The following is a 24,551-nucleotide window of genomic DNA, read 5'->3' as shown; positions in this document are numbered from 1 at the left end:
CACATGAAGATTCTCAACACTGCTAATTATTAGAGAAATGCAAATCAAAACCACAATGACATCACCTCACACCTGTCAGAATGGCCATCTCAAAAAGTATACAAATAAATGCTGCAGAGGGTATGGATAAAAGGGAACCTTTTTACACCTTGAGGGGAAATGTAAATTGGTGCAGCCACTATGGAGAACAGTATGGAGGTATTTTTAAAAAACCAAAATAATAGAGCTACCATATGATCCAATATAAAATGGATGGGAATGTGCTAATTTAATTCAGATGACCATTATATCTACCACTGTGGGCAAGAATCCCTTAGAAAAAAATGGAGTAGTTCTCATAGTCAACAGAAGAGTCCAAAATGCAGTACTTGGGTGCAATCTCAAAAACGACAGAATGATCTCTGTTTGTTTCCAAGGCAAACCATTCAATATCATGGTAATCCAAATCTATGTCCCAACCACTAATGCTAAAGAAGCTTCAGTTGACCAGATCTATGAAGACCTACAAGACCTTCTAGAACTAACACCAAAAATAGATGTCCTTTTTATCATAAGAGATTGGAATGCAGAAGCGGGAAGTTAAGAGATAGCTGGAATAATAGGCAACTTTGGCCTTGGAGTACAAAATGAAGCAGGGCATTGGCTAACAGTTTTGTCAAGAGCACATGCTGGTCATAGCAAACATCCTTTTCTAACAATCCAAGAGATGACTGTACACACGGATATCATCAGATGGTCAATACCGAAATGACATAATATTCTTTGCAGCCAAAGATGAAGAAGCCCTATATCATTAGTAAAAACAAGACCTGGATCTGACTGTAGCTCATATCATGAGCTCCTATTGCAAAATTCAGGGTTAAATTGAAGTAGGGAAAACCACTAGGCCATACACCTAAATATGACCTAAATCAATTTCCTTATGATTATACAGTGGAGGTGACAAATAGTTTTGAGGGATTAGATCTGGTAGACAGAGTACTTGAGGAACTATGGAAGAAGGTTCATAACACTGTACAAAAGGCAATGACCAAAACCATCCCAAAGAAAAAGAAATGCAAGAAGGCATAGTGGTTGTCTGAGGAGGCTGTACATATAGCTAGGAAAGAGAAGTGAAAGGCAAGGGAGAAAGGGGAAGATATACCTATCTGAATGCAGAGTTCCAGAGAATAGCATGGAGAGAGATAGAGGAAGGTCTTCCTAAATAAACAATGTAAAGAAACAGAGGAAAGTAATAGAATCAGAAAAACTAGAGATCTCTTTAAGAAAATTGGAGATAGAGAGGAAACATTCATTAATTTCTAGGATGGGCACAATAAAGGACAGAAACGGTAAGGACCTAATAGAAGCAGAAGAGATTAAGAAGTGGAAAGAATACACAGAAGAACATACAAGAAAAGTCTTAAAGGCCTGGATAACCATGATGGTATGGTGAGCTGATATGAATTTGTCGTGTTCACTCAGTCATGTCCAGCTCTTTGCGACCCTATGGACTGTAGCCCCCCAGGCTCCTCTGTCCATGGGATTTCCCAGGTAAGAATACTGGAGTGGGTTGCCATTGCCTTCTCCAAGGGATCTTCCCAACCCAGGGATCAAACCCCAGTCTCCCGCACTGCAGGCAGATTCTTTACCATCCAAGCCACCAGGGAAGTGCCACTCTTATAATTTTCAACCTCTCAGTTATCTGTTGATTGGTTTAAAAATCAAAAGGGCACAGACTACCTGGGTTGACCAATCAGAGCCCTCATCCCATGATTACTGTTGATTGGTCCTGATCAAATTATACCTTTGCCTAGGTATAAAGCCAGAGCCATCAGGACATTGGTCTGCATTTGGAGACCAGCTACTGAAAGAACACTGTCTCTCTGAATCCTTGAATAGCTCCAATTGGAATCAGGATTTTGTTGATCAGAGGTATGTCATTTTATTTCTATTTGTGCTTGTAAGCAAAAGAGGTATTTTTTCTATTACAAGTTTTTTAAAGTCACTATATATGTATATATACTGTATACATATATAGAGAGAGAGAGTGAGAGAGAGAGATACATTGGGATATCATTTCCTTGTGTTTTTATTATTAAACTATTTTCTGACAAAAGGAGCTAATTTTTTTCTTAATTTTTTTTTTTGGTAAAAATCACAAAGATTTTCAGGAAAAAGCACCTCATTTAGTTAACTGGGATCCAATGGAAATAAGATGGTTTCTAGAATTGGGTAAGGAGCAAGTCGATTAGAAGGAACTTGAAAAATGTGTAGGATCAAATTAAAGACTTTGATTGGATTTGAGGGTATTAGAATTAGGGTGGTGCTGACTGAGCTGAGACCGAGGTGGGACAGACAGAGCCAGACTCTGAGCACAACCATTTTTATTTAGAGGCTGAATTCTTCAAGGAAACCATTTTCTGGGCTGTAGTGTTTCCTCATTTGGAATTAAGGTTTTAGATTAGCAGAAGGCAAGCACTTTTTTTTGATGTTTGTCCTTTCAAATACAAAGATGAAAAAGACATTTTATATTAGAAAGCAACTTTTTCCCCTTGGTAAAATTCTCATTTTATGCATTTTAAGTACAAGTATTAAATGCATATGATTTTGACTTCTTCTTTGGAGGCATCTATTTGTTATTAAAGGAATTGAAACCTTTTTACTATTTCACTTCATAATTGATGTTAATTTGTATATGGGATCTATAGATATTGTATGCTAATCAGTGTTCAGAAACTTAGTTGATCCATATATTTCTAATAATCTGTTTGTGAATGCAATTTAATAATTGTACTTTAGTTGGAATGTTTCAGATGTATCTGTTAAGGATAATGCTTGTTATTATCCTTATTATATGTGCACATTGGTATCTGTACTTTATTTCTTTCTCTGCCTTATTTCATTTGGAATAATACCCTCCATGTCAACCAATGTTATTGCGAATGGAAAAATTTCATTCTTGTTTATCACTGAGTAGTATTCCACCAAATATCTATATCACATCTTCTGTATTCATTTAACCATGGATGGACACTATGGTTGTTTGCATATCTTGGCTATTGTGAGTAATGCCTCAAGGAACCTAGAAGGGCAGATATTATTTTGATATTCTGTTTTTATTTCATTTGGATATATACCCAGAAATGAGATTGCTGGATTATATAATAGTTCTATATAAAATTTTAAAGAACCTCTCTACAGTTTTCCATAGTATGTACCATAACTGCACCAATTTACATTCCTGTTTACAAAGTATATTTTTGCCCTTAAATTCAGATTTCGAAATTAAGATTGCTATAAAATTTTGCTTTAAATCAGTTCCTTTTGTCATCTACTCATCTTCAGATATTCTGTATTTTCTTTAGGTTTGGCTTTGAAACTTCCATGAAGACACTTTTTGCCACAGTGAGCTGAGAAACTGCCAGGCACTCAAGCCTGTGAATCCAGGGAGGCCTCCCAAGCACTTACATCTCCAACCAAAGAAAGTCACAGAGCTGCAGACTGAGGCAGGACTTGGTTCAGGGAGCCTTCCCCTCTGGGAAACACCCTCTTTCCTTTGGCTACAGAATAAAGCATAGGGAAGAGGTTACTCCCTAATACTCTCAGGTACCCACAGCATACCTAAGACCCTGAGAAGCCACTGCTGATTATACTGCAGCCATGCAGGCTAAGCACTTTGGTTCCCAGAACCCAAGTTGTAAGATCATGACCTTCCACCCAACCATGGAAGAATATGCGGATTTCAACAAATACATTGCTTACATAGAATCGCAAGGGGCCCACCGAGCAGGCTTGGCTAAGATAGTGCCACCCAAGGAATGGAAAGCCAGACAGACCTACGACGATATCGATGACATCTTAATAGCCGCTCCGCTCCAGCAGGTGGTCTCTGGGCGGGCAGGTGTGTTTACTCAATACCACAAAAAGAAGAAAGCCATGACCGTGGCAGAGTACCGCCACTTAGCAAATACTGAAAAATACCAGACTCCATTCTACTCCGATTTTGAGGAATTGGAGCGAAAATATTGGAAAACCCGCCTCTTTGAGTCCCCAATATACGGCGCGGACATCAGTGGCTCTTTATTTGATGAAAACACGAAGCAGTGGAACCTGGGACGCCTGGGGACCATCCAGGACCTGCTGGAGCAGGAGTGCGGGGTGGTCATCGAGGGCGTCAACACCCCCTACCTGTACTTCGGCATGTGGAAGACCGCCTTCGCCTGGCACACGGAGGACATGGACCTTTATAGCATCAACTTCCTGCACTTCGGGGAGCCCAAGACCTGGTACGCGGTGCCACCCGAGCACGGCCGGCGCCTGGAACGCCTGGCCAGCGCTCTCTTCCCGGAGAGCTCGCGGAGCTGCGAGGCCTTCCTGCGCCACAAGGCGGCGCTCATCTCGCCCACGGTGCTCCGGGACAACGGCATCCCCTTCGGTCGGGTCACGCAGGAGGCGGGCGAGTTCATGGTGACCTTCCCCTACGGCTACCACTCGGGCTTCAACCACGGCTTCAACTGCGCCGAGGCCATCAATTTCGCCACCCCGCGCTGGATCGATTATGGCAAAGTGGCCTCGCAGTGCAGCTGCGGCGAGGCGCAGGTGGCCTTCTCCATGGACGCCTTCGTGCGCATCCTGCAGCCCGAGCGCTATGAGCTGTGGAAGCGCGGGCAGGACCGGGCGGTGGTGAACCACGCCGAGCCCGCGGCGCCGGGCGGCCAGGAGCTGAGTGCCTGGAGGGAGGTGCACTCGCCCTGGGGAACCCGGCTCGCCTGCAACTCCCAGGAGCCGCGCCAGACCCCGCCGCGGACGCCAGGTCCATCTCCTCCAGATCACCACCCAACTGGCAGATGTGTTTCTCGTCGTCGTCGTCCTCGGAAAAGGGGTACTCCAGAGCTGAATGTCCGACCCGGGCGAAGAGGAGCCTCTCCAAAGACTCAGATATGAGACGCAGCCCTGCCCTGCAGAGGAACCCTGGATGGAACAACCCAGCCGGTGGGCTCCAACTTCTTGCTAAGGCCTCCGAGTATGACTGCTCTTAGGAGAAGCCTTTGTACCCCACTGTTCTTGGGTGTGGACGATCCTCAAGACTGGTCAACACTTACATTTCAGAGCTTTGGGTATTAGCAGGTCATTAGTCTTGCAGGAGGGTCCCTCCTGTGTTGCTCCTGGAAGTATACTGGGTATTTTGAGTCTTTGATATATCGGAAAAGTGTTGTCTGCCAGTATTTGTTCGCAACTATATTAAAGGTAACTAGGATGTTAACATCTGACTTGATTTCTGGTGTTGTTCAATCATTTGGGAGGTGTTTAGGCACTTTTCTGAATTACTGTATCAAAACATTTTAAGTAAAAGTTATTTTTATGAGCTTGTTGCATTGTGTGGTGTTGATGAATGAGTTTGGGGTTGATTGTTGGGTTCAGGCTGACTGGATGGGTTGGGGGATTTGATTTGCAGCCATATATTAAGGATGAGGACTTGATGGAAATCACCTGGTACTTGTCTGACCCAAGTTGCTAGGAGAGATGAGCCAACATAGGATAAAAAAGCCATCATCTGAAAATCTTCTAACTCTCCCCTGCCTTTTCAATGCTGTGTGTCTATTTCACGTGGTTAAGTCATGGATACATCCCAGTAAATGAATCCACACGTAAATGAACAGGACAGTTTCAAGTGGGCATACATTCTGTGCAGCAATGAAAGTCTAGTTCGAGTGGTAAGGAAATACTTCCTAGAGCAGGAGACATTTCCCAGTCCCAAATGACAAGAAGGGAGATCCAGAGCTGATTTCCACTTGGAAGAAACAGCCGTGTAACAGACTTACCATAGAGCTTGGTATTGTTTTTGCAGGATAGAAAATTATCGGACACTCTTTGTATCTGGGGCAGACAAAGCAGGAGGCAGGATCTGGGGTATGTAGGACCTTGTAGCTTATGTCAAGTATTTGAGTTTGTTTAACTTGAAATGAGAAGTCATTGGAAGTTTAAAACAGCACTTGACATGATACCATTTCTCCATTTAAATAATCACCTTCATTGTTCTGTGGACCATGTTAGGGGCAGGAAAATGTAGTTGTGGGTGTATGAATGCTCAGTCATGTCCAACTCTTTGCCACTCTGTGGGTTGGAGTCTTCCAGGATTTTCTGTCCATGGGATTTTCCAAGCAAGAATACTGGAGCAGGTCTCCTGCATTGGTGAGTGGATGCTTTACCACTGAGACACCTGGGAAGTCCAGAATGTAGTTAGAACATCTAAATAGTACAGGTGGTAGTTGATGTTTACTCAGTTAGGCCCTAATTACGAAAATGTACAGAAGTGGTCAGAATCATTCCTGGAAATTGAAAATGGTAGTTTGGATGCAGAAGGAAACATTTCAGAGATACAAACCACAGCTCTCTTCCCTCCCACTCTGCCCCAGAGAATTTCAGTAAGACTTTGGAATTTGAAGCACCATATAAAACTAAAGGGGAGTCATGAAAAAGTAAGGCTTGTTTGAAACTCTGAGGAGTAGCAAAAGCCCATAGGGCTTCCTCAGTGGCTCAGTGGTAAAGAATAAGCCTGCAATGCAGGAGACGCGGGTTTGATTCCCAGAGGAGGGCATGGTGACCCACTCTAGTATTCTTGCCTGGAGAATCCCATGGACAGAGAAGGCTGGTGGGCTATAGTCCACGGGGTTGCAAAGAGTTGGGCATGACTGAAGTGACTGAGCATGCATGCACAAAAGCCCATGTTTCATTCTTATCAACATGCAGCTAGGCAACTTTGTGGTTGCTTGTTCTGTGAAAGTTGAGAGAGTGAATTCATGGACCCGGGCACAGTGAAGGATGGTAGTAAGATGCTTGGCTGACAAGATGATTAAGGCTTGTTTTGAGATGGTGGAACCACAGGATGGATGCAGACTGGGATTACTTGGAAGACAGCAGCCCTAGAAAGCAGCAGGACCAGAGTAGATCTTTATGAGCAGGGAGTAAACTTTCATGTGATAAGTAACTGCAATATTGAGGGATTTTGGTCCTTTAATGTAGGAAAGTTTTGGATACAGTACTGCAGAGTAATAAGGGATTCTGAAAAGTCTCTATGAGCCTGGTTCATATTGCTATTTTAAACTTTAGAAGCTGAAATTCTCTTGCTATATTTCAGGAATATTATGATCTCTTCCCCTGTAGATGCATATCCTGGAAAACCTAAGCTAACAGAATTGGGAGTTTTGAAGGAAAAGAAACAAAAGCGATTTTCAGAAAATATTGCTCCCGTTGTACTCCTTATGTTTTTCACTCTCATACTTAAAAGACAATTTTCCTTGCCCAATGAAGACAAGAAATATAAAAAATACAGTTTAGCTTTACCAATATACTGGTTCCTAAATTAGTCTTCCTGACCTAAGTAGGCATTTCTCCAAAGAAGACATACAAATGGCCAACAGGCACAAGAAAAGATGCTCGACATTTCTGTTTATTAGAGAAATGCAAATCAAAACTACAATGAGATCACTTCACACCTGTCAGAATGGCCATCATCAAAATATCTACAAATAATAAAAGCTGGAGAGACTGTAACCCTCTTACACGTTTGGTGGGAATGTAAAGTGCTTCAGCCGCTATGGAGAACAGTATGGAAGTTCCTTAAAAAAACAAGACTAGAACTACCATATGATCCAGCAATCACACTCTTAAACATACATCCAGAAAAGAGAAAAACTAATTGGAAAAGATGCATGCCCCCCAGTGTTTATAGTAGCACTATTTACAATAGCCAAGATAGGGCTTCCCTCATGGCTCAGCTGGTAAAGAATCTGCCTGCAATGCGGGAGACCTGGGTTCGATCCCTAGGTTGGGAAGATCCCCTGGAGGAGGGCATGGCAACCCACTCCAGTATTCTGGCCTGGAAAATTTCCATGGACAGAGGAACCTTTCAGGCTGCAGTCGTGGGGTTGCAAAGAGTCTGACACAACTGAGCGACTAAGCACAGAAGACAGGGAAACAATCCAGTTCCCATCAACAGATGAAAGGTTAAAGAAGTAGTGTGTGTATAGACACATATATACACACAATGGAATATCACTCAGCCACAAAAGAATGAAGTATTGTCACTTGCAATAACATGGATGGACCTCGAGAATATCATATTAAGTGAACACACAGAGAAAGACAAATATATCACATGTGTAATATAAAAACAATACAAGTGAATCTATATACAAAACAGAAAACAAACTTGTCGCTAGTAAAGTGGAAAAGAAGCAGGAGAGGGATGGATTAGGGGTACGGGGTCAAAGATACACACAACTGTACATAAAATAGATAAGCAACAAGGATTTGCTGCATAGTACCTGGAACTGTACTGCAGAATCCGCCTGCAATGCAGGACACTCAGAGCTGTGCGTTCGACCCCTGGATTGGGAAGATGCCCTGGAGAAAGGCATGACAACCCCCTCCAGTATTCTTGCCTGGAGAATCCCATGGACAGAGGAGCCTGACAGGCTACAGTCCATAGCGTCACAAAAAGTTGGGCACGACTGAAGCAACTGAGCACTCACACACAGGGAACAATATTCAATATCTTGAAATAACATGAAGACAAATAATCTGAAAAAAACATGTATAACATTCACTTTGCTGTACATGTGAGTCTAACACAACATTGCATATCAACCATTACATTTAAATTTAAAAAATTAATCTTGAAAGGATCAGGAGCTGGGAGTGGTAATGAATGGGACTCATCAAGTGATTCTATTCAAAATTCTGTTTTACTTCATGTGGATGGACACATTCAATTTGGACACTCTCAATCTGGACTGCTCTTCTCAGGACAAGATGCCCATAGCCAGCTGTTTCTCCATGTCCAAGAGGTTTTTGCTAAACTTAATCTTGGAAAAACAAGACCACTGAAAATGAAATTATATACAAGCAAGAATAGAGCCACCTTTGTTCTTATTGCCATGATCTTTTAGGCTCCTTTCCATTCCTGCAGAAGGCAATGACCCCACTCCAGTACTCTTGCCTGGAAAATCCCATGGACAGAGGAGCCTGGTGGGCTGCGGTCCATGGGGTCGTGAAGAGTCGGACACAGCTGAGCGACTTCCCTTTCACTTTTCACTTTCATGCATTGGAGAAGGAAATGGCAACCCACTCCAATGTTCTTGCCTGGAGAATCCCAGGGACGGGGGAGCCTGGTGGGCTGCTGTCTATGGGGGTCGCACAGAGTCAGACACGGCTGAAGTGACTCAGCAGCAGCAGCAGCAGCAGCCACTTCTGAGAAATAACCACGAATTCAGTGTATATTTATCAGATGTTTAACAGATGTCTAGGACATCAAAAGCAGTATGTTTCACATGGTTTTGTCAATGTATCCTCACCATCACCTCTTTAAACTGTCAGTGTTGCAGGGACTTCTCCGGTTGTTCAGGGGTTAAGAATCTGCCTTGTAATGCAGGGAACACAGGATCAGTTCCTGGTCTGGGAAGATCCCACATGCCACCGGGCAACTAAGCCCATGCGCCCCAACTGCTGAAACCTGCCCATTGAGAAGCCTGCACGGGGCAGTGAAGAGTAGCAACTAGAGAAAGCCCATGCGGCAATGAAGACCCCGTGCAGCCAAAAATACTAAACAAATATTTTTAAAAGTCAATATTACAGTTACAAGGCCTAAATTATTATATATAGATCCTAGTCAGTTCAATAGAGTCAACTAGATTGCTTTAATTTTTTAAATTTTATTCACGGTGCTGTTGATAGACAGGATGATTATTTCTAAAGCTTTTGAATTCAGACAATGCTTTTTACACAACAGCTTTGTACCTAGGATTACTGGTTTGTATTCATGCTCATCTTGAACTTTCTAGGAAAAGCCAGATTACCCTCCAGTTTCCGTCACTGTTGGCAGTACAGGAGGGTTCTGGTTTCTCCATCTCTTGACCCACATTCTACACTGTCAGACCTAATCTAAATGGGCAACGGATAGCATTTCATTGCTTTCCCCTGACTACTAGAGATACTGCACACCTTGTGTTGATTGGCCATTTGGATTTCCTCTGTTGTGAATGACCTAAGGCTCTGCCCAATTTTTTCTTGGTTTGACTATATTTTGTTGTTGCTATGTAAGACATATGTGATATTTAGGATACTAATTCACTGTCAGTTTCATGTATGATGAAAAACTTCTAGAATGTAATTTCTTTTAATTTTTTTACGTCGTTTTGTCAGGGTTCTTCAGATTAGTAAAACTGATATGAGATGCATACAGCTCTTATTAGAGGAATGTGTTTACCCAGTACGAGACATCCGCTGATCTGTCAGATGGATCATCTGCAACAGGCCGTACCAGGAATATGACCTGGGTCTGGGTTCAAAAGCTTGGGGACCAGGAGTGCCCATGTCAAGTGCCCCACAGCAGGTAAATGGATGTGTCTGCTCAGCAGAGAGAGCAAACTTGCCTTTCTTCTGCTCTGTTCTATTCAGGCTCTCTGTGGTTCTATTCAGGCTCTCTGTGGTTTCAGGCTCTCATGGTCCCATCTGTTGGTGAAGGCAATCTTTACTCAGTCTACTGCTGCGAATGGTAACCTCTTCCTGGGACAGCCAGGTGGACACAGCAGAAATGATGCTTTACGAGCAATCTGGGCATCTGGGTTGACGTCCTTTAGGGTTGACTGGTTTGATCTCTTTGCTGTCCAAAGGGACTCTCAGGAGTCTTCTCCAGCACCACAATTTGAAAGCATCAATTCTTTGGTGCTCAGCCTTGTTTATGGCCCAACTCTCACATCTGTACATGACTACTGGAAGAGTCATAACTTTGACTATATGGACCTTTGTTCACAAAGTAATATCTCTGCTATTTAGTACACTGTCTAGCCCCTACCCTGGTGCTTCCCTGGTAGCTCAGACAGTAAAGAATCTGCCTGCAATATGGAAGACCCAGGTTTGATTCCTGGGTAAGGAAGATCCCCTGAAGAAGGGAATGGCTACCCACTCCAGTATTCTTGCCTGGAGAATTCCACAGACAGAGGAGCCTGACAGGCTACAGTCTATGGGGTCACAAAGAGATGGACAAGACTGAGTGACTAACACTTTCACTTTTTTCTTCTAGATTTGTCAAAGCTTTTCTTCCAAGGAGCAAGTATCTTTTAATTTCATGGCTGCAGTCACCATCTGCAGTGATTTTGAAGCCCAAGAAAATTAAATCTGTCACTGCTTCCATTTTTCCCTCATCTATTTGCCATGAAGTGATGGGACAGGATGCCAAGATCTTAGTTTTTAGAATGTTGAGTTTCAAGTCAGCTTTTTCCCTTTCCCTTTTCATCCTTATCAAGGGGCCCTTTTATTCCTCTTTGCTTTCTTGCATTAGAGTAGTATTATCTACATATATGAGGTTGTTGATACATCTCCCAGCAATCTGGATTCCAGCTTGTGATGAGTCATCAGGTAAGACTAACTATAAGGTACTCTTCAATTGCTGCTAGACAAATTGCTAATTTCTTTTTTGCTATTTCTTAGGATATTTGCTTGGTTTGACTTTTAACCAAGTTTCTTTGTTCCTGGCAAGATTGGTTTAAAAATCAAAAAGGGACAGAAAAAAGTGTTGACCAATCAGAGCCCTAATCACATAATTACTGTTGATTGCTGCTGATCAAATTATACTGTTTCCCAGGTATAAAGCTAGAGCCATCAGGACATGGGCCTGCATTTGGAGTCCAGTTGCCAGGAGAAGAGTCTCTCTGGGTCCTTGTATAGCTGCAGTTGGAATCAGGATTTTGTTGATAGAAGGTAGGTCCCTTTACTTGTGTTATTTGTGCTTCTGAGGGAAGGAGTTATTTTCTTACCACAAGTTTTAAAAAGCAACTTTAGTTATGCACATACACGCACATAGACGGAAAGAGAAAATTATACACTGGGATATTGTTTCCTTGAGTTTTATTTTTAAACAATTTTCCAACTTGTGGAGTTAATTTTCTTCTTAATATTTTCCTAGTAAATTGCAAAGATTTTCAGGAAAAAAAAAAAACACCTGATTTGTTGATCCAATGGGAATAAGAGGGTTTCTAGAACTGGGCAAGGGGTGAGTCAATTGGAAGAGACTTGAAAAGCATGTGGCTTCCCTGGTTCAGAGGGTAAAGAACCCGCCTGCACTGAAGGAGACCTGGGTTCGATCCCTGTGTCAGGAAGATCCCCTGGAGAAGGGAATGGCAACCCACTCCAGTATCCTTGCCTGGAGAATTCCTTGGACAGAGGAGCCTGGAAGGCTACTGTCTATGGTTTTGCAAAGAGTCAGACACAACTGAATTGACTAACACTTTCTGAAAAACATGTGTGATCAAATTAGAGATTGGCTATAAGGGTATTAGAATTAGGGTGGTGCTGATTGAATTGAAATTGGAGTGAGGCATATAGAATTCAGCATGTTTCATTTAAAGGTCGAATCCTTCAAGGAAAACATTTTCTGCGTTGTAGTGTAACATCATTTGGAATTAAGATTTTAGACTAGACGAAAGCAAGAACTTTTTGACTATCTTTTTTTCCTTTGAAGAATAAAGATGGAAAAGATGACATTTTATATCAGAAAGCAACTTTTTCCCTGATAAAATTCGCATCTATTTATGCATTTAAAGTACAAGTATTAAATGCATGTAATTTTTAGATTTCTTCATTGGAATTATGCATTTCTATTATTAAAGGGATTGAAATCTTTTTACTGTTTCACTTTATAATTGATTATTAACTGGAGTATATGATCTATAGATTTTGAATGCTAATCAGTATCTAGAAACTTGGTTGAACTTTTTATTTCTAGTAATTTGTCTAACAAAGCAAATTACTGATTAGATTTTAATTAGAATGTTTCAAATGTGTACCCATTAAGGATAATGCTAGTTAGGAATGTATAAATTTGTGTTCTGTACTGTTTTGCCTGCTTTTGTTGACATAGGCACTCTTTCTGTTCATGGTAGATTGTTGCTGCATCCCTTAGTTTACCATAATACGATTTGCGATTTGCTTGTACTTTTCTATTTATTCTTCACCTTCATGGTTTTACACTTTTAATGGTCTATGAATTGCTTTTTGGTTTCAGTCATCTATTTCTATTGGGTGTATGTTTTCTTTTGCAAATGTTTCAGCTTATATCTTTGTTTTCTTTTCCCTCATTTCTTTCAGGTTAAACCATCCAATTTCTTGAATTGAGGGTTTAACTCATTTATTTTCAGACTTGCTTAATTTCCTTTTAGTTCAGTTAGATATTTCTCTTTTTCTGTCTTATGATTTGCCCTAATTCATTATTTTTAATTTTCAGCTTTATTACTCTATAATTGACATATAAAATTGTAAAATATCAAGATTTGATTGTGGTGATTTGATATACATTGTGAAAGGATTACCCCCTGCATCTAGTTAACACAATTACCTCATATATTTCCTTTTTGTTTTTTGGCTGAGCCACACAGCCTGTGGGATCTCAGTACTCTGACCCAGGTGTGGGTCTCATCAGTGTCCTCGGGAAGAGGGACCCAGGGAAGCGACTGTCTGGGCCCGGGTTAGGAGGAGCCTCTCATCAGACACGGCGCACGCATCTCTGGAGCTCGAAGCTCAGTTCCCGTTTGCTGACGGCCCTTCGATGGACAGCCCTGCCCTGCTGAGCCCTTGGCTCCAGCATCCTGCTAAAGCTTCCGGATGCTGCTGTGCTCCTGATCTTCAACCCTTGGGTCCCCCTTTGGATCCTGGAAATCCAATGCACCCCGGCCCGTGCCTGCAATCGCTGGAGGGTATTGCGGCCGGTGACCTTTACGGCGCCCCCTTGATTCCTCCCAACGTCAGTGAGACTCTGACCGCATTCCCCAGAGACGCTGGTAGGACCTGCAGGGCCCCCATAAACCTGGGTGAGGTGGTAAGGTTGGACCACTCTTATGCCTCTAGGAGTCTGGCACCAGCTGCAGAGACCAGAGTCTCCAGCACCCTTGACTGTGATCCCCTGGGGCTAAAGCTGGAGGCACTTGCATCTCTTGAGTCCTGGGACGAGTTCTCCACCAATGGATGGTCTTCAATCTGTGAGCCCATGACTACTGAAGAATTTGCCAAATGTGACTCTCGGGGATTTTTTTTTAACTCTGTGTCTGTCTGCTTAGTTTCTCAGTCCTGTCCATCTCTTTGTGACCTCATGGACTGTAGCCCACCAGGCTCCTCTGTCCATGGAATTCTCCAGGCAAGGATATTGGAGTGAGTTGCTGTTCCTTTCTCCAACGGATCTTCCTGACCCAGGAATTGAACCCAGGTCTCCTGCATTACAGACAGATTCTTTACTGTCTGAACCACCAGGGAAGCCCTTTGTAACTATATTGATATTTGTTAAAGCTGTTATCCCGATGTATATCCACAAAACAAAGGTACAATCCTTAAAATATATTTTTAAATTCAGCATTATCTCCTAAAGGAAAGTGACCTTTCAATAACTAGTCCCCTCTTTTGCCTAGTATAACTTCCCTATTTACACTCCCTTCTGCCCACATTTTTTATTTTGTACAGCTTCTTGGTGCTTTCTGCTAGACTGAATGCTGCCAAGTTTGAACTGTATTTTGCATAAGTAAACTCTTCAATTTTTTAATATGCCTCAGTTTATCTTTCAACAATCTAAAGCAGAGTAATCCAGAAAAGTTAAAAGTAAACGAATGAACAAAATTATACCAAGAAAAATACAAACAGAAAGCAGAAGTCATGAATCTTAGTGTCAGAGAAAATAGAATTGAATCTCAAAGGTATATGAAAGGGCTCTAAAGGCTACATCTTACCATAAATGTATAACAGTCATGAATGCCCAGGCAACTTTGATAAAGTTTAAATTATAGAAAATCAAACAAGTTGGAAGAAACATTAAAAATAGAATTTAAATTACTTAATGTGATATTTTGATTTATAATATGAAATATATGTTTGGTCCTCATCTCAGTTTCTGATTGATAGCTCCTAAAACCCTTGGAATTTCCGAAGTAAATAAAGTTACGTTTTATGATTTTGTTACCTTACTGTGGTAGCTATTAAACTGCCCTTAAGTCACTTAAGCATGTTTCCCCTAGCTGGTTGCTAGGGGGACCAACCCTACAATTAGAGGATTGGAATTTTCAGCCCCACCCTAGACTTTCAAGGAGGAGGAGGGGCTGGAAATTGAGCCAATCACCAATGGCCAATCATTTAATCAATCATGCATATGTAATAAAACCTCCATAACCCCCCACCCCCACCAAAAAAGGACAAAGTTTGGGGAGCTGCTGGGTCAGTAAATCCAGCAATTCTCTAAAGAGAACTGGGGACAGTATTGCACCTAGAGAGGGCCTGGAACCCCATTTCACCTTATGTTGTGCAAGAGAGGAAAAAAATGGACAGACTTAGGTGGCTTAGAGGGTAAAGCATCTGCCTGTGATGCAGGTTCCATCCCTGGGTCGGGAAGATCCCCTGGAGAAGGAAATGACAACCCACTCCAATATTCTTGCCTGGAAAATCCCATAGACAGAGCAGCCTGGCGGGCTACAGCCCATGGGGTGGCAAAGAGTTGGACACAACTGAGCGACTTCACTTCAAGGATGTAGAAAACTTCAACAGCATTAACCATAAGGTAGAATTTATGTATCTAGTAATAGAGGACTCCCTTTTGTCAATGCAAAAGGATCAATCACAAAAATTGACAATAAATACATGTAGGTGAATAGAAAACATTAATAAATTCTTAAGTAAGAAAGAAGGTCAAACTCTAATTATCACGCAATAAAACTAGAAATTAACTGTAAAAATCAGGAAATACAGAAGTCTTTCCTGGAAAGTAAAAAATTCTCAACTAAAAGACCTGTAGGTTAGAGGGATATAAACCACAATAGTTAAATTCTGTGGAGACAAGGGCATAGGATAAATATTTGTTAACTGTATAAACGGGCTTCCCTGGTAGCTCAGCTGGTAAAGATTGGGGCTTCCCTGGTAGCCCAGCCAGTAAAGAATCTGCCTGCAACGTGGGACACATGGGTTCAGTCTCTAGGTTGGGAAGATTCCCTGGAGGAGGGCATGGCAACCCACTCCAGTATTCTTGCCTGAAGAATCCCCATGGACAGAGGAGCCTGGCGGGCTACAGTCCATGGGGTTGCAGAGTCACATGGCTGGGCAACTAAGCACAGCTCATAGCAACTATATAAACTCTGGAACCAGACTGCCTGATTTTGAATCCCGGCTTCCCTCTTCCCAGTTTGTTTGACTGACCTTCCTAAATTATTTAACTTCATGCTGAATCAGTTTCCTCACTTGTGAAATGAGATAGTAATAGTACCTGATACGATTCTATGAATCAGTATTTGTAAGTTCTGTGAAGGATGCCTGGGACATAATAAGCATGACTGGAATGTTTTTAGATATAAAAATGAATGAAATACATAAGAATATATGAGATTCAATTGAAATAGTAATGGGGAAAATTTACAGGATTAATTTTTTTAATCCATAAAATTAAAAGAATGCAATTCAATTGACTTTGCTCCTGTCTCAAAGTTAGGGAAAAACAAACAGAAAGTAAGTAGCAGGAAGGAATAAATAAATATATATGCAGAAATAAATGAATTAGAAAAATTGTAATATAATATAACTAAATCAACAAAAAGCTCAACTGGATACTTTTTAAGGAAAAATTAATTAACTAAAACAGATTTCAGAAGAGATAGAAAACCTAAGATATAAATTTCCAAGTAAGACATGCAGAAAGATGTCAAAAGGTATGTCTCTTCAAAAATCACTAGTATTAGGTAGTTTCATGGGGAAAGTGTGTGAAACCTTTAACCCACGGATCTTTTCAAATTGATTTAGGCATTCAAAAAGAAGAAAAAATTCAAAGTTTTAGAGTAAGCATAATATTGATAGAAAAACCTGACAAATTATGTAATAGTCAAAAGTTATTTGTGAATATTGATGTTAAAGTTTTAAATTAAAACTAGCTGTACTGTGCTTAATTGCTGCAGTCATTTCCAACTCTTTGTGGCCCCATGGACCATAGCCCGCCAGGCTCCTCTGTCCATGGGGATTCTCCAGGCAAGAATAATGGAGTGGGTCTCCATGCCGTCCTCCAGGGGATCTTCCTGACCCAGGGATCGAACCAGCCTCTCCTGCCTTGCAGGCAGATTCTTTACCACTGAGCCACCACCAAAGCTCTAAAATTAGATGAAAGTGAAAGTCACGAAGTAGTGTCTGACTCTTTGTGACCCCATAGATTGTAGCCCACCAGGCTCCTCTGTCCAGGGAATTCTCCAGGCCAGAATACTGGGGTGGGTAGCCTTTCCCTTCTCCAAGGGATCTTCCCAACCCAGCGATTGAACTCAGATCTCCTGCATTGCAGGTGGATTCTTTACCATCTGAGCTACCAGGTTTTAAATTAAAATTAGCTCAGTTGTGTCCAGCTCTTCGAAACCCAATGGACATTAGCCCACCAAGTTCCTTTGTCCATGGGATTTTTCAGGTAGGAACACTAGAGTGGGTTGCCATTTCCTCCTCCAGGGGATCTTCTTGACCCCACGTTGAACCCACGTCTCCTGTGAGGCCTGCATTGGCAGGCTCATTCTTTACCACTTCAACACCCAAGAAGCCCCTATTTAGAGAATAACAATGATTAAATGTTTATTGCAGGGAAACAATGATGGTTTAAAATAAGGAAACCTGATAATATGACTAATAGATCCAAGAAGGAAAGTTATATGATCGCTTTCATAAATTCAGATGGACATACGACAGAATTCAACAGTTATGTTTAAGACATGGCCCCACTGAATATTTCCTTAAACTGAAAACATTTCCTCTATTTATCTAGCTAAATATTTTATCCCCAAAGCCAGCATTTTGGTTAAGTGGGAAATAATTGAGACATTTCTGCCAGTAATTAGAATTAGAGGTATTAACCAATGCTAAATACTAGAGTTATAAGTGATGGAAAGGAAGAAACAATATTTCCTTTTATTAAAATTGGTATGAAAACCTTGGTTCCTGGAAAACTCAAGAAAGCGGCTATTTACACCTATCTTTTTTTCTCCTTCTCTTGACCCTGCTGCTGCTGCTGCTAAGTCGCTTCAGTCGTGTCCGACTCTGTGCGACCCCAAAGACGGCAGCCTGCCAGGCTCCCCCATCCCCGGGATTCTCCAGGCAAGAACACTGGAGTGGGTTGCCATTTCCTTTCCCAATGTAGGAAAGTGAAAGTGAAGTCGCTCAGTCGTGCCTGACTCACAGCAGCCCCATGGACCGCAGCCCACCAGGCTCCTCCGCCCATGGGATTTTCCAGGCAAGAGTACTGGAGTGGGGTGCCATTGCCTTCTCCACTCTTGACCCTAGCAGGGCTCATTGCTGCCTAGATTTTACTTCTTGGGACTTTTTACCAATGGTGAAGGGCACTTCTTCATGGAAGAGGCAGACATTAATCTTAAATCAGGAGGGTGGGATTGAATCAGAACTTTTTTGTCCATCTAAAATGAGTAAAAATAAAAGGAAAGAAGGGCCAGACATTCAGAAAGTCTCATCTGGGTAAATTGTTGGGCACTGCTGTGTGCAGAAGGGTAGTCAGAGTTGGTTCATGAGGAGGGTTCCTAAAAATCAAGATTTCAGAAAAGGTCAGAGGACAAGGGTGACTTAGTTGGGGTGAGGAGGATAATCATTTAAGGAAGGAGAGGAGGTAAAGAAACAGAGGTCACCTTGCTGAACAATGTAAGAACTGTCTAGAGAGACCTTTCACATTTTTCTTGCTTATGTCAACCGTCACCCATACATAGTCACTACTTCTACCTTTCCTGGAACTTCCATTTTATCACTTCTTTCTCTTTTGGCAGGTGATAATGACTCCTACTGATCGGGCAAGATTCCCTCATTGTCCCACCCTCTCTAATCTTGTGTGGTGCACTATGGATATTATATTACTCCACTGAGCACAGACAATATGCCGGGCACCACACCAAGCCTCAAGATCAGCACAATACACAAACTCACTCTATGAAGCAGAAACTACTAATATTCTCTTTAAAGAGATGAAGATATAGAATATAGAAAAATTGAATAAAATACTTAAGGTCTCCATGTAGTAAATGTTGGGCTGAATATTCAAATCCAGATTATTGATTAAGGCTAATTCTGCATTTGAATTATCATCCCTATGGAAATAAACCTCTTTTCAGGACGGTCTAAGTCTTGATTGATTTTTATATTCCCCATTGAGCCTGTTGTGTTACCTTAAGCATAGTGGTCACTCGATTCATATTTATTTGAATAAATGATTAAGTTAAATCATCTAGCTAACATTTCTTATCTTTTTCTCTCCTTACTAAACATTTTTCTGAGTCCTCACCTTTCAATCTTTCTGTGGCTTTCAATTTTAGGATTAATTCTATTTTGAATTTTAGTGAGAAGTCATGGAAATGGATTAGGATATGTCCGATTGAATTAAAATATTTTGGCCTATCAGATCATTCTCTTTTATTTTGAGAATAGCTCCAATGTGGCTCAGTGGTAAAGAACCTGCCTGCCAAGCAGGAGACTCAGGTCCAATCCCTGGGTCGGGAAGATCCCCTGGAGAAGGAAATGGCATCCCACTCTAGTATTCTTGCCTGGGGAATTCCTTGGACTGGTAGGCTACAGTCCACAGGGTCACCAAGAGTTGGACACGACTTAGTTACTGAGCATGAACGAAACACTACCGAGAAAGCATTTTACGGGACTGGGAGAAAACATTTTATGGAGCTGGGAGTGTCTCATTTGAAATTAGGATTTGAGCTTCGTGGAAGATTTGCTGCCTAATTATATTCTTATTTTCTTGCTAAATGTGTGAAATTGATAGGGAGAAGCTTTTCTGTTAAAAGATTAAAGCATTTGTTTTTCAGTTGTGGGAATATCTTTTATGATTTCTACATCAGAAGCTGTGATAAATGGAATTCTTATTTCTCCTAGATTGAAAAAAAGTATATATGTATAAATATACATGAAAACCCCAAATACATATTATTTACACATGAATATCCACAAATATGTATGTAATATACAGTGGTCTCATGAGTGATAGATAGTTTTGCTATGTTGTCAAGTTAAATGTTTTAAAAACAGATTTGTATCAGGCAAAAATATTTTCTTCTTACGGGAAACTGAAGGAGTGGGCCAGAGCTAGAGTTGAATGATTTTGGAAGATGCTGAGGAATTGGAAAGGAACGGTGCTGAGAGAATCCAATTTTTGGTGGGACACAGATGCAGACCATCAGTCCATGCTTCTTCATTTTGAGGTGGAGTCCAAAGCGGAAAGCATACTTCTGGCTCTTGAAAAATGTTCGTGTGAAGTTAGGATTTCACATTTATTGAACAATTGCCTGTTTAGTCCTCCACTCTTGTTTCTTATTTAAATAAAAAGTATGTAAAAGAAATTAAGGCAAGAACTATTTACTTTTGAGATGGAGTTGTTGTTGTTGGGCTTCCCTGGTGTTTCAGACTGTAAAGAATCTACCTGCAAAGCAGGAGACCCAGCAGACATGGGCTCAATCCCTGGGTCGGGAAGATCCCCTGGAGAAGGAAATGGCAACCAACTCCAGTATTCTTGCCTGGAGAATTCCAGGGACAGAGAAGCCTGGTGGGCTACAGTCCACGGGGTCACAAAGAGTTGGACACGACTAACACTTTCACTGTTGTTGTTACTCAGTCACTAAGTCAAGTCCGACTCTTTGCAACCCTCTGGAGTTTGCTTAAACTCATGTCTATTGAGTCCATGGTGCCATTAAATTTTTTTAAAATCTTTCCTTTTTATTTTGGTGATTAAATTTTTTAAAGTTTTATCAAGCGATCTTTTCATGTTCCAGTTTCAAAGAAATATTTTCAATCAAAATATTTTCTTTTAGTGAAATGATAACAAACTGAGGTTTGCTAGCAGTGGAAAGTGTTGCATTCAATATGTCAGCAAATTTGGAAAACTCAGCAGTGGCCACAGGACTGGAAAAGGTCAGTTTTCATTTCAATCCCAAAGAAAGGCAATGCCAGAGAAAGCTCAAACTACCACAAAATTGCACTCATCTCACACACTAGTAAAGTAATGCTCAAAATTCTCCAAGCCAGACTTCAATGGTATGTGAATCGTGAACTTCCAGATGTTCAAGCTGGCAGAGGAACCAGAGATCAAACTGTCAATATCCGTTGGATCATAGAAAAAGCACAAGAATTACAAAATTCTGCTTGATCAACTATGCCAAAGCCTTTCACTGTGTGGACCACAACAAACTCTGGAAAATTCTTCGAGAGATGGGCATACCAGACCACCTTAGCTGCCTCTTGAGAAATCTGTATGCAGGTCAAGAAGCAACAGTTAGAACTGGACATGGGACAACAGACTGGTTCCAAATTGGGAAAGGAGTACGTCAAGGCTGTATATATTGTCACCCTGCTTATTTAACTTCTATGCAGAGTACATCATGAGAAATGCTGGACTGGATGAAGCACAAGCTGGAATCAAAATTTCTGGGAGAAATATCAACAACCTCAGATATGCAGATGACACCATCCTCATGGCAGAAAGTGAAGAAGAACTAAAGAGCCTCTTGATGAGAGTGAAAGAGGAGAGTGAAAAAGTTGGCTTAAAACTCAACATTAAGAAACCTAAGATCATGGCATCTGGTCCCATCACTTCATGGCAAATAGATGGGGAAACAGTGGAAACAGTAACAGACTTTATTTTTTTTGGCTTCCAAATCACTGCAGATGGTGACTGAAGCCATGAAATTAAAAGATGTTTGCTCTTTGAAAGAAAAGTTATGACCAACCTAGACAGCATATTAAAAAGCAGAGACATAACTTTGCCAACAAAGGTCCCTCTAGTCAAGGCTGTGGTTTTTCCTGTGGTCATGTATGGATGTGAGAGTTGGACTATTAAGAATGCTGAGCGCCAAAGAACTGATGCTTTTGAAGTGTGCTGTTGGAGAAGACTCTTGGGAGTCCCTTGGACTGTAAGGAGATCCAACCAGTCCATCCTAAAGGAAATCAATTCTGAAGGACTGATGCTGAAGCTGAAACTCCAATATTTGGTTGCTGCTGCTGCTGCTGCTAAGTCGCTTCAGTCGTGTCTGACTCTGTGCGACCCCATGGACTACAGCCTACCAGGCTTCTCCATCCATGGGATTCTCCAGGCAAGAACACTGGAGCGGGTTGCCATTTCCTTCTCCAATATTTGGCTACCTGATGCAAAGAGCTGACTCATTTGAAAAGAGTTATGCTAGTGACGTTAACAGCGGAACTTTGTAAGGTACTGAAAGCCCCTGATGGGGAACCAGTGGAAACAGTGGCAGCCTTTATTTTGGGGGGCTCCAAAATCACTGCAGATGGTGACTGCACCCATGAAATTAAAAGACGCTAACAAGGAAAGTTACGACCAACCTAGACAGCATATTAAAAAGCAGAGACATAACTTTGCCAACAAAGGTCCGTCTAGTCAAGGCTATGGTTTTTCCAGTGGTCATGTATGGATGTGAGAGTTGGACTATAAAGAAAGTTGAGCGCTAAAGAATTGCTGCTTTTGAACTGTGATGTTGGAGAAGACTCTTGAGAGTCCCTTGGACAGCAAGGAGATCCAACCAGTCCATCCTAAAGGGGATCAATCCTAAGTGTTCCTTGGAAGGACTGATGTTGAAGCTGAAACTCCAATACTTTGGCCACCTGATGTGAAGAGCTGACTCATTTGAAAAGACCCTGATACTGGGAAAGATTGAAGACGGGAGGAGAAGGGGACAACAGAGGATGAGACGGGGGGCTAGCATCACCAACTTGATGGACATGAGTTTGAGTAAACTCCAGGCATTGGTGATGGACAGGGAGGCCTGGTGTGCTGCAGTCCATGGGGTCTCAAAGAATTGGACAGAAGTGAGCGACTGAACTGACTAAACTGAAAAGAACAGTTTTGAGTCTGTGATTGCTCTGCTGGCAATGGAATTATATCAGAGCTGACTAAATGAAATTATTCCCTCAGTCATATCCATAATATAAAATCTTCACTAATTTTTTTTTTTAATTGAAATCCTGTTTCCTTTGTGAGAGAAACTGCTGACTCTAGGATTCAGTTCCTGAATGAACTGGAAAGTTGGGAGATATTTTTATAATTTTAGTTCCTTGGAGTTCAGGTGAGAACTATTGGTGAGTGACATATTGGGAGGTTTTGCTGTTATTGTAGGGTTTCCCTGGTGGCTCAGCGATAAAGAATCTGCCTGCCAATACAGAAGACAAGAGTTCCATCTCTGGGTTGGGAAGATGCGCTAGAGAAGGAAACGGCAATCCACTCCAGTAATCTCGCCTGGGAAATCCCATGGAAGCAGGAGCCTGCTGGGTTATAGTCCTTGGAGCCCCCAAAGAGATAGACACGGCTTAGCAACTAAGCAAAACAACAACTGTTGTAGTACTTAATGCTTATGTTTTCTATGATGATTCACAAGGATCTCTAGCAACTTCAGCTATATGCAGAATCAGTTCAGTTCAGTCGCTCAGTTGGGTCTGACTCTTTGCAACCCCATGGACTGCAGCACACCAGGCCTCCCTATCCATCACCAACTCCCAGAGTTTACTCAAACTCACATCGATCAAGTCTGTGATGACATCCAACCATCTCATCCTCTGTTGTCCCCTTCTCCTCCCACCTTCAATCTTTGCCAGCATCAGGGTCTTTTCAAATGAGTCAGAATATATGCAGAATAGAATTTAGGATTTCGGAGTTTATGAGGCTTATTAATTTAAATTCATAGCATGTGAGGAACATGACATCTAGAATCTAAATTTTCAAATAACGACATATCGTCCAGTCTTGGGGGGCGGTGGGGGAAAGTATTTCACAAATATATTGCTTACAAGGAATCCTAAGACAGGCACAGGACAGGCCCGGGGAAGAAAGGGAAAAATCAGTGTCTGATACGAATTGTAATTGCCGGTCCGTCCAGCAGAGGGTGAGAGGGAGGCAGGTGTGTCTACTAAAAGGGAGAAAAGCAGAGCCCTGGCAGTGAGCGAGCATCGCCAGGTTTAGGGAAGAGCTGAAAGCATCCGACTCGGGCAGACGTGGATTTTGAAAATTTGGATGGAAAACATTCGAAGAAACACACGCATATGCCTCTGTTATCGTGTTAAAACCGATGAGTCCGTCTATGAGAACAAGCGCTGTGGACCTGCTGGAGCAGGATTGCGGGGTGGTCATCGAGGGCGTCAACACCCCCTACCTGTACTTCGGCATGTGGAAGATCGCTTTCGCCTGGCACACGGAGGACATGGACCTTTACAGCATCAACTTCCTGCACTTCGGGGAGCCCAAGACCTGACCTGGTACGCGGTGCCACCCGAGCACCGCCGGCGCCTGGAACGCCTGGCCGGCGCGCTCTTCCCGGGCAGCTCGAGGGGCTGCGAGGCCTTCCTGCGCCACAAGGCGGCGCTCATCTCGCCCACGGTGCTCCGGGACAACGGCATCCCCTTCGGTCGGGTCACGCAGGAGGCGGGCGAGTTCATGATGACCTTCCCCTACGGCTACCACTCGGGCTTCAACCACGGCTTCAACTGCGCCGAGGCCATCAATTTCGCCACCC

The 24,551-nt window shown here is 42.1% G+C and overlaps 1 protein-coding gene across 1 annotated transcript in view; it reads left to right on the top strand.

The window, feature by feature from the left end:
* Positions 1-5,347, top strand: part of LOC109568776 (lysine-specific demethylase 4D-like) — a 38,073-nt gene extending 32,726 nt beyond the window's left edge. Inside the window, exons 2-3 of the mRNA XM_070803352.1 lie at positions 1,797-1,914; positions 3,348-5,347. Of these exons, the coding sequence (XP_070659453.1) occupies positions 3,643-4,926 (1,284 nt within the window). The 5' untranslated portion in view covers positions 1,797-1,914; positions 3,348-3,642 and the 3' untranslated portion in view covers positions 4,927-5,347. The remainder of the gene's footprint in view (positions 1-1,796; positions 1,915-3,347) is intronic.
* The last annotated feature ends 19,204 nt before the right edge of the window (positions 5,348-24,551 follow it).

This window comes from Bos indicus, chromosome 15 (assembly GCF_029378745.1).
Source record: "Bos indicus isolate NIAB-ARS_2022 breed Sahiwal x Tharparkar chromosome 15, NIAB-ARS_B.indTharparkar_mat_pri_1.0, whole genome shotgun sequence".
NCBI classification, from domain to species: Eukaryota; Metazoa; Chordata; class Mammalia; order Artiodactyla; family Bovidae; genus Bos; species Bos indicus.
Note: the sequence above shows the minus strand (reverse complement) of the source record. Positions and strands in the feature narration are given on the sequence as shown.